Source organism: Pantherophis guttatus, chromosome 4 (assembly GCF_059756535.1).
Source record: "Pantherophis guttatus breed Tessera chromosome 4, ASM5975653v1, whole genome shotgun sequence".
Classification (NCBI taxonomy): Eukaryota; Metazoa; Chordata; class Lepidosauria; order Squamata; family Colubridae; genus Pantherophis; species Pantherophis guttatus.
Window position 1 is genome coordinate 116,204,934 of NC_142066.1, and position 18,702 is coordinate 116,223,635.

At 36.5% G+C, this 18,702-nt stretch overlaps 1 protein-coding gene across 3 annotated transcripts in view; it reads right to left on the reverse strand.

Annotated features, from left to right (window-relative positions):
* Positions 1-11,996: 11,996 nt before the first annotated feature.
* The window catches only part of PLEKHA8 (pleckstrin homology domain containing A8), a 28,333-nt gene continuing 21,627 nt past the window's right edge, over positions 11,997-18,702 (reverse strand). For all 3 annotated transcript variants that reach the window (XM_034401826.3, XM_034401827.3, XM_087892609.1), the window contains 3 exons: positions 17,658-17,728; positions 17,331-17,392; positions 11,997-16,153 (listed from right to left, as the gene is read on the reverse strand). In XM_034401826.3, coding sequence (XP_034257717.2) covers positions 15,956-16,153; positions 17,331-17,392; positions 17,658-17,728 — 331 coding nt within the window. In that variant the 3' untranslated portion in view covers positions 11,997-15,955. The remainder of the gene's footprint in view (positions 16,154-17,330; positions 17,393-17,657; positions 17,729-18,702) is intronic.

The window sequence follows — 18,702 nt, forward strand, 5'->3', positions numbered from 1 at the left end:
AGACTTGGAAAAAACTGCAGCTGTCTCTACTTGGAAGAATAGCAGCAGTTAAGATGAACATTTTGCCAAGATTTCTTTTTTTGTTTCAAATGATTCCGGTGCTTAAAAGTGATAAACAATTGAAAGTCTGGCAAACTGGAGTGAATAAGTTCGTCTGGAACGAGAAAAAGCCGAGAGTGAAATTGAAAATTATGCAAGATGTTCCAGAAAGAGGAGGTCTTAAACTTCCAAACCTACAGTTATATTATGATGCAGCAGCTTTAACTTTAACAAGTGATTGGTTTGGAAGGAAAAAGGCTGGAATATTGAATGCAGAAAGTTTTGATCTTGAATTTGGATGGCATGCCTACTTATTTTATGATGACAAAGTTGATAAAGTATTTAAAAGCCATATACTTAGAGACTCTTTGATGAGAGTTTGGAAGAAGCACCGATTCAAATGGGATTATAAAATACCGCTATGGCTGGATCTTGGTCATATTTTGTGGAATACAAATATAATGTCACTCGGGGGGTTTTTATACAAAGAGGTTCTTTTTACAGATGCGGGCAGATGGCAGCTGAAGACATTGCAGACACTGTTGGACGAAGGGATTAATCTAACTTGGTTACAATATAATCAATTACAATTGAGATGGAAAGAGGACCAAAAAACTGGTATTATGTTGCATGAGGAAGAATTGGTTAGACATATAAAAGAGAAAGGTCCAATGCATATCAAAAGGCTTTATAATGTTTTGTTAGAAAGGGATTCAGAAACTGAATTAGTTAAAGATTGTATGATTAAGTGGGCACAAAATTTTGAAGAACCAGTGATGTTGGAAACATGGGAAAAATTTTGGGTTCAGAATGTTAAATTTACTCAGTCGCAGAATTTGAGGGAAAATTTCTATAAAATGTTTTATAGATGGCATTTAGATCCCAAAAAGTTGTCATGTATGTACCCTAATGTTCAGCCAAAATGTTGGAGATGTGAATGTTTGGATGCTACGTATTATCATGTTTGGTGGACCTGTAGGAAAGTTAAGGCTTTTTGGATAAAAATCTGGTGGGTCATGCAGAATGTTTTGAAGAAAAAAATTCAATTCTCTCCACAATTGTTTTTATTGGGTATAGTTAAGGGTTTTACATTGGGTGAAACAAAACTGATATTGTATATGATAACAGCAGCAAGATTGTTGATAGGTAAATATTGGAAAAATGAAGCTTTGCCCACTATTGAGGAATGGACTTTGAAGATGGCCAGTTTTGCAGAGATGGCGAAGATTTCAGCATACTTAAAAGATTGTTCACAAGAGACTTATGAATGGGAATGGAAAAAGTGGATAGAATATGTTCAGAACAAATATCAAACTAGAAAATATCAAATAGCTTTTATTTGAAAATAATGTATTAGAAATATTTTAATGTAATGAGGGTAAATAGAAAAATTATAAAGGGGAGGGAGGGGTTCAAGTTTTTATACAAGTTTTATATTAAGGGTTTTTTTTTTTTACCAGATATGAGTATAATATAGGGAAGTCTGGGGGGAGGGGAGGGTTAGGGAGGGTTAGGGAGGTTGGGAAGTTTGGGGTGGGTGGTGGTGGGGGGAAAAAGGGGTGAAAATGTAATTGTAAAACTTTTGCAATAAAAAAAATTTTTTTGTCTGTCTTTGTGTTTTTAATTAGGCTGTACACCGCCCTGAGTCCTTCGGGAGAAGGGCGGTATAGAAAGAAAATAAAATAAATAAATAAATAAATAAATAAATAAATAAATAATTCTATTGTATGTCACCCATATGTGTCGGGGTAGATTAAATCCTGGAGGTATACTATTAGGATTAATATGCTCAGAAATATCTTGGGGGGAATAGCTACTCCACGCTTCCATCCACTTTTGTGTGGTGTTCTGATGATCGGCCAGCAGCTTAAGCACTGTCAAGAGTGGTGGGTTTCTTGACTTTAATCAGCATCTTAAGAGATCAGGAATGTAGCCATGAGTGGGTAGAGAGGAATTTAACAGGATCTTATTATGCTCCTGAATGAGAGCTTCTTGTCGTCGTAAGTGCAGGGGAAGTATGTGACTAAGAACTGGTAGCCAGTAACTAGGTATAGATTTTATGCACCCAGTATTAGCCTCATCGTATGGTTGAGTTGAACATCAATAAGTCCTGTATGTGAGCTGTTTATCCATTCAGGTGCGCAGTATTCCACTGCAGAGTAGCAAAGCCTGAGGGCTGCACATCGAAGAGTTGGGGCTGAAGCTCCCCAAGTTGTTCCGCATAGTTTTTGTAGAATGTTATTTCTGCTGTTAACCTTGGCAGCCATATTCTGAATATGTTTTTTTAAAAGACAGAGTCCTGTCTAAGGTAACCCCCAGGTATTTTGGTGTTGCCTCATTTGGGAGCAGTTTGTTGTTTAGGTATACATTGAGTTCTCTTTGTGCCAATTTGTTATTAAGGTGAAAACATGATGTAATTTACTTACTTTTACTTACGCTTGGGATTAATCTCCATTGGTGGAAGTATGTACTCAAAGTTGTAAGGTCAGCTGTAAGTACGCCTTCTGTAGCTTCGATGTCCCTGTGGCTATATACTAATGGCAGGTCATCAGCATAAGAGAACTTTGTTGATAGCGTGGGTGGCATATGGGAAATATATAAGCCCTGAGGGAGTCCATTATTCAGGTGTCTTTGCTTGCTGATTTTGTCACCCATAACTTGAAAGGTCCTTGCTGAACGCATGTTATTTATTAGGCAGCCCATAGTCCTACAGGGGACAGCGTGGAGGAATTTGCTTAATAGCCCTCCCTCCATACTGTATCGTATGCTGCTGTGAGATCCACAAATACAACATATGTTTTCAATTTATTCTGATAGCTGCTTTCAATATGGCTTGTAAGACTAAGGATCTGATCAGCACAGCTCCAATAAGATCTAAACCCAGACTGTTCAACCGGTATTTGTTCATTAATTTTCTGTCTGATTCTGTTAAGTATCAACCTTTCAAGTAGTTTATAACAGACACTTAACAGAGCAATGGGGCGATAGTTTTCTGTCTTATTGCTTTCTTTTACAGGTTTTAATATGCCGATTACCTTGGTTCTTTTAAATTCTGGAGGGAGCTTACTGGAAGTTAGAATATCTGTATAAAATTTTGCCAGCCATTCTCTTGTGCGAGGTCCAGAATGGATGATAAATTCTGGCATTACTCCATCAAAATCAGGAGATTTTCCAGCTTTGACATTCTTCAAGGCAGTGTCTATTTCAGCTGCTTGGAAGGGTCAAGTGTATTCCTGGTTAGGCAATCCCAGAATTTTTAGATGTTTTAGTTCTCTTTTCACTAGTTTAGTATGTTTCTTATCATGGGGTACTCTGGTTAAGTTGACAATTCAAGTTGCTACCTAATCTGGAGTAACCTCTTGTTGTTTACGTTGAGCTGGTTGGTCTCCTCCCAGTTTTCTCAATAGGCTCCATGCCTTCCTGCTTGAGTGTTTAAAATCTAATCTAGATGTAGTTTGCTCCCATTTCTGCCTACGCGCCAAGTCAAGATTATGAAGAAGTTCATCGGCTATCTCAGCATCATCATTCTCTAAAAGTTTTTGGTACAAGTTCTTAAAGAGGTGGGAGTACCAGACCATTTTATGGGTGCAGGTCAAGAAGGAACAGTGAGAACTGGACATGGAACCACTGATTGGTTAAAAATTGGGAAAGGAGTCCTGCAAGGCTGTATATTGTCGCCCTGCCTATTTAACCTATATGCAGAGCACATCATGAGAAAGGCGGGGCTCGATGAATCAAAAGTTGGAATTAAGATTGCCGGGAGAAATATCAACAACCTCAGAAACGCAAATTATACCACTCTAATGACAGAAAGCGAAGAGGAACTAAAGAGCCTCTTGATGCAGGTGAAGAAGGAGAGTGCAAAAGTTGGCTTGAAACTCAATATTAAGAAAACTAAGATCATGGCATCTGGCCATCTCAGTTCCTGGCAAATAGATGGGGACGAAATGGAGGTAGTGACAGATTTTATTTTCCTGGGCTCCAAGATCATTGCAGATGGGGCAACAGCCAAAAAATTAAAAGACGCTTGCTCTTGGGGAGGAAAGCTATGGCAAATCTAGAGAGCATTCTAAAAAGCAGAGACATCACCCTACCAACAGATCCTGAAGATGAAACTCAAATACTTTGGCCACCTAATGAGAAGGAAGGACTCACTGGAGAAGAACCTAATGCTGGGAAAGATTGAGGGCAAAAGAAGAATGGGACGACAAAGAATGAGATGGAAGAAGTCACTGAAGCAATAGGCATGAGCTTAAAGAATGATAGAGGACAGGAAGGCCTGGAGGAATGTTGTCCATGGGGTAGCAAAATTACAGAACATACAAAAAGGAAACAGTCTGTTTTCTATGGACATCAACTGTGGCACGAGGGAAATCTGTTATTTTTATTCATTACTTTTATTTAAATAATTAATATGGCCACTGACAGTGACACACCATGTCTTTGGACTGCTTGAATAGATTGGCATACTCATCAGCCTATAAACCTCATCTTGGAACTACAAAACTATACAATAGAGAGATCCTGTGAGAGTAGAACTTTGAATGTTGGCATACATCTGAATTGATAGAAATGTATTTAAACTTGCGTGTAAAAGCTTGGGAAACAGAAGGCCTGGTGATCTGGAAACCCTCAACTGGGAAAATATTTGTATCCAGTTTTCCTTGTCATAGGGAGACACAATCACTGATGGAAAGTTTATTTTCATTTGTTGTCTGCCTGCTCTTAGCAGGAACAAGAGGTTAAATTAGAAATGCCATTCAGCTGAATAAATACAAACTGGACAATATCCTATTAGCATATGGAATAACAAAATACAGCTGGAAGATGTTTAATTAATCTTTACATACTAAAAAGCATGCACAAAAGCTTTAAAAAGCCAGGGTTTCACCCAAAACTATCTCACTTACAGTTTACTAAGAAGGCTAACTGCAAATTATATAGAACCAATTCACTGAGAGAAAACAAATAGAATAAAACCCTATAAGGTTGAAAGAGGGGACAGCTGGACACTCCAAAACCTATCTTAAACACTCCACAACTCCTTGGGAAAAGTTTTGCTCATCCTACATTTCAGAAAAGCTTGAACTACAATGAAGGAAAATGCTCACAGCAGTCAGAAAAGAGATCTGAAATTCCACAGCTCCTACTTGGGAGACCCCGTAAAGTGCCATCATCATTTTACAGGATAACTACCTCATTTTTCCCATTAACTGTAAAATGGCTGCGATCAACTGAAACATTAATGGAACAGGTGATATAAAGAACAGGCCAATATGGAAACAACCAAAATCTCTGCATGTTATCAAAGACTGCCTCTTCTGATACCAGCCTGCCATAGCTTTAAACTCATCAGACATGTCTTATGTATCCTGCTGATGATCACATCATCACTTAACCAGAAAGGTGGCTACATTAACTAAGCTTGTTGTGAAACCCCAATTGGTTTCTTTAGTTTATAGTTCAGTGCATTGTGTAACAATATGGGGTTGGATAAAATACAGTTCAGTTAATCAGAAGTGAATGCATCATGCCAATTCAGCCTATGTAACAAAGCCAGATGTGTGACTGTGGGCTCTCTCTCTCTCTCAGTCCTAGGAAGCAGCCAATGGCAAACCACTTCCAAAAAAAACTTGCCAAAGAAACTGCAGGGACATGAAAGTATTATTATCATCCCACCAAAAAAAGAAGGAAGGGAAGGGAAGGGAAGGGAAGGGAAGGGAAGGGAAGGGAAGGGAAGGGAAGGGAAGGAGGGAGGGAGGGAGGGAGGGAGGGAGGAAGGAAGGAAGGAAGGAAGGAAGGAAGGAAGGAAGGAAGGGAGGGAGGAAGGAAGGAAGGAAGGAGAAACTGAAGAAATAGTCTATCACTTTTAAATTCACTTTCAAATCAGTCTCAATCTTGCCAGATAGACTGTTCCTAACACAGTCTATCTATAGAGACACAGTAGTCTTAAATTTAACTTTTGGGTTCCTTGTTCAAAAACATCCTTTAATATCTCCAATGTTAAAATATTTTTTTTCATTCTATAATTGTAAATTCAGTTTGAGTGAACTTTAAATTATAATCTTTAGTTCCCCTCTAGTTCCAAATTTGTGCAACCCATTAGAAGGATTCTTTATAGTTAATACCAAAATCTTATTTCAAATTTATCTGGAACCTTAATCCATTCGTGACTTTCCACAGTCAAAGTTTGAATTATCCTTTTGCTATTTATTCCAAAAAAGTTTTTTTTAAAATTCTTAAACTTGTAATTAAAACTTCTTTTGCTAGGGATTGAAGATAACTCACAATGCTGTAAAATCTAATAGAAAGTTTCTTTTCTACCAGATTTTAGATGAATAACTGAAAAACAGTTAATAAGCAATTTCCAAAAGAGACTAGAAAAGGAAGTATACACAATATTATCCTTTCAAAGATGTCAACCAAATTCCCATGAAACAGAATCTGGTGCCACATTGGATTATTTGGTCAAAAACCATTTGTTCAGGAACTTTAAAAGTTAAACTTTTTAATGTGTGTATCTGTTGTATGCAAAGCCCAAATTTTATTGCTATTTGTGGTATATTTATCTCCAGTTTCTTTTATTTTATTTATAAACCACTTGGGTATCAGAAGATAAAAGAATATGTAAGAAATAGTGATCAAAAACATAAGAGACACAGATACTTTTGTTTAGTGAGCAATAAGATTTGTGCTAAGGCAATGGGAAGAAGTTGTAAACATCCTATAGTACACCTCCTTCAAACTACAAGAAGGCTCATATTTCAAGTCTCTCACCACATTTTACTTTCAGATAGCTTGAGAGAACCAGTGTGGAATAGCCTACAATTTTCCATATTGTCAGCACTCTAGAATGGAAGGATTTCTCCTCTGAAAGGGTATATGTCCCCAGCACTCATTCTATCACATGCTAAATGTGGGCTTGAAGGACACATATTTAACAATCCTGACTTAGGCAGATGATCAGAAGTTTCCACACTTTATTTAGAGAGACATAAATTGTGGCAGTGTCCCAAAATTTTCCATGCTTGATAATGTAGGCAATTCAAATACTTAGTAAAATGGGAATCTGCTTTGCAAACTTGGAAAACTCCACACTTGTGTAAAAGGAGCAATTACTGGATTCTAATTTTTTCCCTACTAGTTTTACACAAACCTTTGTGGCTTGATGGCATTTATTTAATATGATGGGGAGAGGGGAAGTATCAGGTTCCGGGTTATATACCTGAGTTTACTGTCTTGGTTTCAAATTACAGGAAAGAATTGAATATTGAATTGTGACTTGGGTAGAAACCCACAGGATCCATCGGTAATGAATGACAGTTGCATGAAGATTATATGCCAGCTGTTAAGAAAAAACCAAGTGGGAAGCTATATGATCTATTGGAAAATATGTGAGACATGCCTAGTCTCTGAAGAAGAGATATGGACAGACTACATCAACCCTGCAAACAGATGTAAAATTAATTAGAATAGATTTGGCAGAAAGCCATAATCAGAATGGTAGAGAAAAAAAACAATCTTAGGAGAGAAGGAGAAAAGCCATCTAGAACTGTATGCATATTAGATCTAGTTGATTTTGCAGATAATGACTAGCAATAAAAATCTACATAAATTATCCAACTTAGCCTTTGTATGTATAGAGTTCCTGATTTAGTTGGATTCAAAGACCCAGTCAAGGACCCATGTTTGCAGCCTCTGAATTCTCAACAGTCCAACTTTGCATTGCGTCTTTTTTGCCCATGAATAGCCTGTGCTCACAACAGACTTGATGGATCTAGTCATGACTGAATATGTAACATGTCACCAACAACACTATGTAAACAGCTGTTTAACTTTATAGTTAGTTTGTGGTAAATTGGCATTCTACATAGGTAATGAAGTTAGAACTACAGCTGCAGTTGGGAAGAAGATGGGAATCATAAGCCAATTTATTCAGGAAGCGAGCTCTGGCCTGTACTAAGGTCACATATAGTGGTCTAACTTCACATATACTATTAAGTGTTTCAATAGCTAATGACTGCTTTGTATAAAATATCTTGGATTAAACTATTTCTATTCTAGCCCAATACTTTCCCATGCTTCATCTGATTTATATATTTGTTTTATGTTGCCTTGTATTATATTGCTAGTTGGATAACTAATAAATAATAACTTATTATACCACATATGATAAAAGAAGGGGCTAGAAAATTACATGAGCATTGAAAACCAAGACATACTTTTTTTTTTGAGTCATTATAGTCTTTTGAGTGGTACATGAGGGGAGAGGCAAGTATACTCTAAAAAAATGTGTGTTGGGTGGAGAAAGAAGCAACAAATAGCACTCATATGTTACTAAAGTTAAAATAACCCATCAGCAATATATTCGATCAATTTCTTATATTGCCCCATTAAAACTGTGATTTGGTGGCAGCTAATGGAGCCCTCTGGGAGCCACACCTATGACTTTTAGGAAACACATAAGGCAGAGTGTGCACCTGTGTTAAAAGCTGAAGGTGTTCAGTGGGTGAATTGGGTGCCCTGTTTTTCAATTCTGCCTTGGTAGAAAATAAAAAAGACTCCTTACTCCATAACAAAAGCACAGCTGAGAATGCTAAACATATTTATCTTCAGTTGTAGAACAGAAATATTAAAAGAGACACTTCTGCAGACCTGATATTTTTATTAAGTTTACAGAGATATGAGAATCTGGCTAGAGAATTCTGGAAGTTAAAGTCACGTTAGTAAGATTGAGAAATATAAAAATAGAGAATCCCAGGCACTAATAGTTAAATGCAGAACTGAAACCCTTAATGTGTATGCAGGCATCAAGTTGCCTTCTAAAGTGTATGAATAATACAGATAAAATATTATTTGAGGACAGACAGGATTGTTTTTACCAATCACTCTCTTTCTACAAGTTGGTGAAGACTGCCCCATAGTGAAAATTATAAGGAATAACTATCCTGCTATCATCTGTTTTTAGGGGGGGAAATGGATTGGCTTTGTTTGTGGACAGACTGCACATTCAGTCAATAAAGACTGCTCTCACAGAAACGATTTATATTATTTTCAAATTGTTTTGATAGAAAAGATGTTTACAAATAATTTGCTGCCTCAAAATCTCTTTGCTATTGAACTATTTTCTAAGCAATGCTCAGTCATGCCACCCAGTGGCACCTGTATGAATATTCTTGTGAGAAAATATGTACAGATATACATCTATTTACCAGTTTAGTGTAACTAAAGCAGCTAGGACATATTGCAATTCTAAACAACTGAGAACTTTTGTAAACCTATAAATAAAATGAGCATGTTGATTAAAATAAAACAAGAAGTCCCTTTAGGCATCACCAGTAGGAGGAAGGTTGCACCACAATTCTAATCTGATCTTGTTGCTGCAAAAAGCACATGCTGGCACAGATAGTGGCCAAAAGAAAGTCCATGAATTATAATTTTATTCAGGGCACTTGTGATATATCACAAATATTATGCTGTTGAATTGGGCATCCCTGCCTAACAGCTTCCCTATCTGAGCTGATGAAACTGGAGAAGGAACTTGTAACCTTACAATAAAGGTAGTATAGGCACAATAGTCTCCCTTTTTCTCAGTTGAATAGATGGGCTGTAATCTAAAGGTAGGGAGAGAGTAGAAGGAAGAGAAGAAATTACTTTTATTCTGGACAATGGAAAACATCCTTCCAGACCACATTATCTGGAACAATATGTACAAAACATCTTGAAATTGTTCATATCTGGAGGATTTACTTTTGAAAAAAACTGTCCTCCAAAGTTTATTTTTATTTATTATTAAATTTACTTGGCACCTATCATGCTGAGGGGCTACTCTAGGTGACTTACAACAATAAAAAGAAAAGAGTGTTATCAAAACAGAAGTAAAATAATAGAAAAATAAAACAATGCAAAAGAAAACAAGAATATATCAATATGATAACAAAAAGATGGGTGGATGGGTGGAGAACTGGAGGGGGATGTGGAGTTTACCTTCAGTCGAGTAGCCACTTCCAGCGTGGAAATCCCCGACTTGGTCCCATAAGTGAAATTGTCCAGAAGGAAATACAGCTTAGTCTGTAGACAAATGGAATTTTCTCCAGTTCTTTGGAATATTTTATTAATTTATCAATTAATTTTGCACATCTCTATCCTGGCAATTTATAGAATACAGTGCAGAGAGGCATCATATGATTGATATGCTGATGCCTAAGCATCCACTCCTTCTATGCTGTGGTCAATGCAGTTCTTTCATATAAATCTAAGTTAATTAAAATACATGGAATAAAAAATATTAAGAATATGGGTAAAGGTCATCTCTTCCTACTCTGAATGAACAAAATTTAGAGCCAATTATTGAGACTACTCTGTGCTCAAGCTTTCTTTTCCCATTGCATATCAACTTCATTCTACCTCCACCAGAAATTTGGAGAATTGTTGTTATAACAATTGTGCTGTTATTTCTTACTTGCCTTTTAATTATACAGTAAATGGCTGTAGTCCTAGTTGCAACCCTTTTTATTTGGAATAACACTTCATTCCTTCTATATTCATTCCTATTAATTCAACATTAGTGAACCAAACTTCTTTTAGTCTCACGTTTTAACACTGCAAGTATCTCTGAGCTTACTGTATATCCTTATACTGTTCTTATTCTAGGGTCATGAATCTTTGGGTAGTTGCAAGTGAATTTGGGAGGGGAGAATCAGAGATTTTGTAGAAAGTTGGAACTTAGCCAGTCTATGATGTTGAGGGATGCGGTGGCTCAGTGGCTAAGATGCTGAGCTTGTCGATCGAAAGGTCCGCAGTTCAGCTGTTTGAATCCCTAGTGTGGCATAATGGGGGAGCTCCCATTACTTGTCCCAGCTTCTGCCAACCTAGCAGTTCGAAAGCATGTAAAAAATACAAGTAGAAAAATAGGGACCACCTTTGGTGGGAAGTGTTCCGTGCGCCTTTGCCATTTAGTCATGCTGGCCACATGACCATGGAGACGTCTTTGGACAGCACTGCCTCTTCGGCTTTGAAACGGAGATGAGCATTGCCTCCTAGAGTTGGGAACGACTAGCACATATGTGTGAGGGGAACCTTTACTGTTACCTTTTATGACATTGAAATTCAGCCAGAATCCATAAAACTGGAGTCAAGCCATATTTTGCTGCCACTCAATGCTTGCAGTCTGGCTGTCCATTTTGTTCTCATGCCAATTATTTTATTGTCTGCTGGCATCTGTCCAGCATACAGCTATATTTCCAAGATCTCGCAAGCTCACTGTTGACTGTATTGTTCACCCATCCAGCCTACTCTCATCTTTTTCCTTCACTCAAACGTCTTTTTTTCTCCTCAACTGGCAAAACAACTGCCAAGGAGCCCAGACTGCTAGCAATCCATGCCATTAACTATTTGTTAGCACCAACTTGGTGCAATAAAATCTAAAATAACCCCAAACCCTTTCCATCTATGTGTAATGGTTGTGGGAAAGATCTTGGGAGATGGAGCAGAGAGACACGGCCAAGGGAACGATCAAGATTAGAAGATGGCATAGGCCACATTTTGCGAGGCAAGAAGTTCAAGATCCTCACTAGTTTCTTGGGCTGCAAAGAAAAGGGGAGAAGGGAGTTGCTTTCAAGATTCTGTCAATTGTAGCTTTGCAAAAAAGTAGACTTAACTCCTGGTCTCTGTAATAAATTGAATTGAATTGAATTAACTCCTGATTGTGATTCCTATCTGGTTTACCCCACCAGGCCAACATCAGTCTTGCAGATCTTAAAGCACAATACTTTTATATTGCCTATAGCATTAGGAGTTGGACTGTAGGAACGTGCAAATCATGTAAATTGATTCCAACAGATAACCCAGAATTTTAAACACATGGAATATTCCTAAAAACAGGCTTCACTTTAATGAAGCTAGAAGGTCTCCACCCACTTTAGAGCAGCTAAAAATCATCACTGGATTACAGGAAACCAGAGACAATAATATCCCAAGTTTATTATTCAGGTTAATAAGATTGCATTCTATGTATTGTCATTTCCAATAAAGAGGAGAGATCATCATCTTTGGATTGCACTTCAAAGTCCAGTAACTAAAAGAAATATTGTCCATTTTCAAGGCATGGACTATGTTGAACAAAAAGAAACAGAAGAAAATAAAACAAATATGTAGCATGGCAGAATTATGTGCATTACTTGTAAATAATTCTCATGATGATACTCTATTTGCCTTTTTTACAGGAAAATTATGTTTAAATTCCTGCTATAACATAATGTTTCATAACATCTTTCTATGATCCACTGTTATCTTGAATCAGAAACACCATCAGAATGTGGCAATTTTGCTTTCAAGAGTATATTTTAAAAGAAAGATTACAAATTATCAAAGTCTGATACATTCAACTACTGAGGGTGAGATAAAGAAATTCTAACAGTTTCACCATATGTTGCTTGATAGAAGTTTAGAGTATGCAAATCATACAAGTCAATTGCAGTTTATGAAATTTCCAATTGCTTTCTCATATGTTACCCAAGTCCCAAACAATTTATAATAAGAACAGAGATATGAAACTTATATATAGAGTATTTACATGAAAAACAGCTTCACTGTAAAATACAGACTATTTTTGCTTTGCTGCTCATTTTCCTGAGAATACACAATTAGCAAAAAATTAACTGATTTAAACCAACCAGGGGTAACATTCATTTCATCCAAGTAAAGCCAATCACATCCACATTTAAAGGTATTACAAATTCACTTACTTTTCTATACAAATCTCCTCTGCTATTTGGTGGAAAACTACATCCTTGTTTTTCCAATTCTGAACAGAATAGTTTTTTCAGTAAAAATAAAGGCATTTTTCATCACAACTCACATAATATGCTGTGTAATTTATCAATTGGACATTACTATCACTTAATTTGGTTTGATAAAAGCATGATGTCTTAGAAATGGCAACATACCGAATATGAAAAATTATAACTTCACATCATACATATCATTGTGGGGTAATTGTCAACATTTCATATTCCCTGGAAAAGCAAGGTTTCCATCATAAATTACATAACCCTTCATCAAGTAAGAAAATCATCTAATTAAGAGAATGTGACAGTGAAAGAATGACTAGGGTAAAAAAACAATAAAATGTATTATACAAAACAATGGCAAAATATGATACATAACTAGAACTGCAGGCTGACCTTAATCAACAAGTAGAAATGTGCATAGCTTGCCGCTCATATTACATTCACTGTCATCACTATCAATCTGTCAAACAAGGCTGCCATGATGGGCAAGCTAACAAAAGGAGTTAAGCATGTAGAGGACAACACATTGCCTGATCAGGTCATTATTACTCTAAATTCTGCATAGATATGCTTTGGTGTTGTCTTAAATGAGGAAGCCTCAAAAGTAGTCCAGAGGCCATTCTAATAGAAGTGAGAAAATCCCACTGGTAGGATGGCACTTATGCTGATGGATTTCCACAAATCAGTTTTGCTCCAAAATGTCTCCCATTAGTGGTGCTCTTACAGAAGAAAATACGGGACGCTGGAGGTGTGCTGAAAATCCGATGAATTCCCCCCACTCCAAAGTCCTTATGTAAGACAATCCCTAAGCTAGTGTAGTTAATTCCCTCTCATGCCTCAAAGCCAGGGTGGGCTGGGGTGGGGAGGCGGGGGAAAGCAAGTTGGAAGGGAGATAAAGAAAGGTATTTTCAGATACCTATTCTGGCCACTAAAAGTTAAGGACTCAACATTAGTCCTTTTTTCCACCTTCAAGCTCCACCATTATACTATTAATTTCCTTTCTTAGTTTGGTTGCAAATAGTGAAGTAAACAAAGTAACTAGTCAGTTCTTCCCTTTGGATTTCACTTGGTGAGTAAAAGAAAAGGAAATTAAAAGATATTCCCAAACTTCAGCTTGAAATGGTGCTAATTGTCTATAATACAAAAATTGGAAAATAATTTCATCATTTTTTTTTCTCTTAAAACAAAAGAATTATTTTTGAAGAAATATTTACAAGCGGGAAATTTTCCAAGTTAGAATATTAACAAAGTGCCTCCTAATTGCAGTATTGTAAAGTGCCTCCTAATTGCAGTATTGTACATTCGATTCAGGAAGATCTACTTTCCTTTTTTCTTTTTTAACATGGCCTTATGACTTTAAAAAAAAACTACTTCTAAAAGAGCATGGGTATATAAATGTGTGAAAGAAGAAAAACATATTTCATGTACCAATTGTTAACAAAATTACATGATAAGACCCTTGGCATTATAGAAATAAGACTATTTCTATAATGAATTCTAAACTCACTACTTTGTATATTGAATATAAAAGCAAAATATAAATGCTTAAAAAGAGAAATAATACAAAAAGTTTCTGAATTTCCTGAGTTATCCAATCATTGCATTTGATTAGATGGCAAAATATAATATTCTACAATAATTCTATTGACTTAAATGCTGGTATGTATAAATGACAGCATTTGTGCCTAGTTAATCATAGAATATTCCAAATTTTATAGACTAGCAATTTTTTACCCAAGCTTCTTGGAGGAAGAGGATCAGGTAGCAATAGCAATAGCATTTAGACTTATATACCGCTTCACAGTGCTTTACAGCCCTCTCTAAGCGGTTTACAGAGTCAGCATATATCCCCCAACAATCTGGGTCCTCATTTTACCCACCTCGGAAGGATGGAAGGCTGAGTCAACCTTGACCCTGGTGAGATTTGAACTGCCAAATTGCAGGCAACCAGCAGGCAGCAGAAGTAGCATGCGGTACTGCATTCTAACCACTGAGCCACCACGGCTACATTCAGAAACCAACTTTAGTTTTCTAATCCCAGAACTTCAAGTTTTCTTTGAAATTTCTAATTAATAGTTCCTAATAGTTTACATCCTAAAAATGCCAGAATGCTGCAAGTTTGTTTTAATTACATTCATATAGATGGCCCAGCCTATACAGAATGTTAAAGATTTCCCACCATTATGGACTGTTTATCAACCCCTTAATCTCATTTTGTTCTAAATTTAGCCAGATCTGATAGTGCTAGACAAACCATAAAATATAGGCTTCTAATATGAAAAGTGTGGAAATTGCAATGATAAGGTTTTCAAAGTTCTGTCCAATCCAAAGTATATCAGTTTGAGACTTAAAGCACTTCTGCACTATATGATGTTAAGTATATACTTCCAGTCCTAGAATCCAGGGGCATTTGGTTATTAGCACTGGAAAGGACTAGACTCAATTATGGCACAGGGCAGAGTATCAGAATTAACTCTTTTTCCCCTGGTGTTTCTGGGGTAGCATTAAAATACCGCTCCAGGACAGAAGAAGTTAATGCTATTAAGAGGTGATATATCATCCCTGTAAGTAGAATGGAGTTGGTTCATTGCTACAGCTCCCCTAATAGATACAGCCTGTTGTTTCAAAATTCAATGATGAATTTGGCAAAGGAAGGGAGAACAACAGATGTAGTTGTGATACAAATCCTTACAAGACAGATTCTAATTTGAATGGGATGTGTATCTTGGATATCTCGGTTGAGTTTTATAGTTGCAGGTATATATCACTGTGTTGGAATAAATGCTCCAGCAAGTTCTAAATGTCTAACCAAATGGCACTAAACTCCTCAGATTGGAACCACTGCCATATTTGGCCTGTTATTCAGCAAATAAGCAAAATACAATATCTATTCTAAGGACCTTGCCATAAAGATAGGTGGAACCCAGCTAGATTATACAGCAACTTTGCATTTAAAACACAAAACAAGTATTTTTTTAAAACTGTATATTAAAAAAAAGAAGAAGCATGGAATTCTTTCCCATGTATGGAAAAAACAAAAACAGATACAGCTTTCTGAGGAAAAGAGCAATGTAGTACATTGATAGACAGAATCCCTGAATATGCAAAGCAATGTTGGGCTGAGATCAGACCACTTCATCTGACTCTAGTCCATGTTCTTCATACAATGCATCCAAGATGTTGAGCTGCTTTTCCATGGCTGGTAGGTAAACATTAAGGTCCCGCTGCATTCCATGATAAAAAGCTTCTTCTTGATTTTCACATTCTGCAAGCGACAATGCAGCCACAAAGCCTTCATAGGTGGGAGATGCTCTTAGAGCTAGCTGCAAGGAAAAGGGGGAAAAAGGAAGTCAAGCATGGTATCTTCTAATTTCTACTTTATCATTTGCACTGGGTGATAATGATAAATGGAGAGAGAAATTATTTTAGATCTACATAACTAAAATAAATTATTTAAGAGTGGTATCAGCTCTATACAGAGATCAACCATCTGAAGCCCCAGGACCATATGTAGACCCAGATGCTCTCAACTGGCTGGAGCATCTGGAATGTCTTCTAAAGCCTATTACCAAATGATACCATTTAAAGTAACACGGGGATGCAATTATTAAATACATCGGAAAGAGTGTGTATTTAAGAGTATATAGCAATCTATTACCCATCTAAGATGAACATTTATTTTGTAAGATATTCTTCCAACATTGCTTTTTTTTTTAATGGATCCATTCAGTTTATTCTGACACATAACTATTTGGATCAAAGCTTCAACCTCCAAAGCAGCATTCATCAACTTTGTCAACTTTAAGATATTTGGGAGTTGAAGTCCACACATCTTAAAGTTGGTAAGGTTGAGAAGCAATATCTCTGGCTCCATAGGATCCACCAGAACTGAGGATGGGACAAGACACAGCCTTAGACGTTATTCCCATGAAACCTTGCATTCAACATCAGACCTCTAAATTAGGTTGACCTATAATTGGTATAGGTGTATAGGTCAATTTGGTGTATAGATTGAAAGGTCAGCAGTTCAGTGGTTCGAATCTCTAGTGCTGCATAACATACTGAGCTCCTGTTACTTGTCCCAGCTTCTGCCAACCTAGCAGTTCGAAAGCACGTAAAAAATGCAAGTAGAAAAATAGGGGCCACCTTTGGTGGGAAGGTAACAGCATTCCATGCGCCTTTGGCATTTAGTCATGCTGGCCACATGACCATGGAGACGTCTTCGGACAGCGCTGGCTCTTTGGCTTTGAAACAGATGAGCACCGCCCCTTAGAGTCAGGAAAAACTAGCACATATGTGCGAGGGGAACCTTTACCTTTTCCTTTATACTTGGTGTAGTTGATATTTTCCTGACCAGAACCAATACAGGAGAAAAAAGAGCGACTATTGATGTGTCAACAGAAATATTTCCTATTTGTCTAGCAGGGCAGGAACAAATATTTCAAAACAGTGGATCATCTTCATCTCTACTCTTCATGTGGGAAAGCAGTGAGGACTTACCGCAAAAACTCCTCGAACAACCCAGCCATGATACTGTCGTAATGTTTTGCCATAAGATTTGTCTGCAAAGAGAACAGAAATCAGTTGCAAGATGCTGAATTCAGATCAGAAGCAGTCAAAAGGAAACAGAGGTTTCTTATTCATGCAAAATCTTTCTAACCATGATATTTTTTCTAACACAAAAAATTAGCTTTCTTTTTGAGTTTAAGCTTTGCTTTTTATTTAGTATATATAATCCAAACAAAGGCAATGATTGGATAGATTTATTTGTTTTCCTTTCCTAAAGTTCTCACATTTATAAAATTTTACAAAATATTCCATACTTACTCAGTGCTGTTTGGATGTTTTTCTCTCCATTCTTTAGTTCTGTCAAGAACTCCTTCAAAAATTTTAAACCTCTGTTTATGACAAACAAGATATATTACATCTCTGAAAACATTCCATTCATTTTACAAAGGAAGACAAGACAGGATAGTGAGGCCCTTTGCATCTCTGTGATTTAGTTCTAAGATACTATTTGAAGCTTTTTGTATAACAATAGAAAGCTGCCCAACATATCTCTCAGCTCTGTGAATCCTTATCTATGAATTCTGTATATATCAATTACTGCTATTTCTGAAAATAAGCACTGATTTTTAAATTACAAATGTTTAAAATCAAATATAATCTCAAACAAATGAAAACATACCTTTCTGGGAAAAAAATCCTAAAGAACAAACATTTTATTCCAATTGCATGAACCAGTTCTTGTAAAGGCAAGGACATTTTTCCAGCTATTTCCAGGGTGTAAGAAAACCATGACAAAATTATTAGGGAGCAGTGACAATTTTTATTTTGTTTTTTAATTCACTGCATTAAGTTGGCTGAAGATGTTTTCTTATTTTTATTTTTCTGACGGACTCATCTTAAATGTCAGCAACAAAGTGAAACTCCTTCTAGAATGCAGGCACTTGTTTTGAAAATGTTAAGCATAAAGGCCACTATTATGGTGAAAAAATGCTAACAAGTCCAATGTGCATATTCAATGTCTATATATGATTTCATGCATGTGGTTATCAAATACCAGCAATAAAGACCCCTTTGACACCTCGTACATTTAATAAGGGAAGACTAAATACATTGTTCTGTAAAATTTCTTCACAATTCTGCTCAAAAATGTAAAGATTGAAACTTTACAAATAAAAATCATCATCTTGACATTTGGATATAGCAGTGAGAAACAAAGATATAAAATCTAATGAAAGGTCACCAAGGCTTAAGTTTATAGCTGGATCTGAAAATTTGTACTCTGCTTTTAATTAGAAAATGACTATCTCAGAAAGCTGAGATTTCATAGCTCCTCGCCATTTCTTCTCTGTAATATGGAGAATCT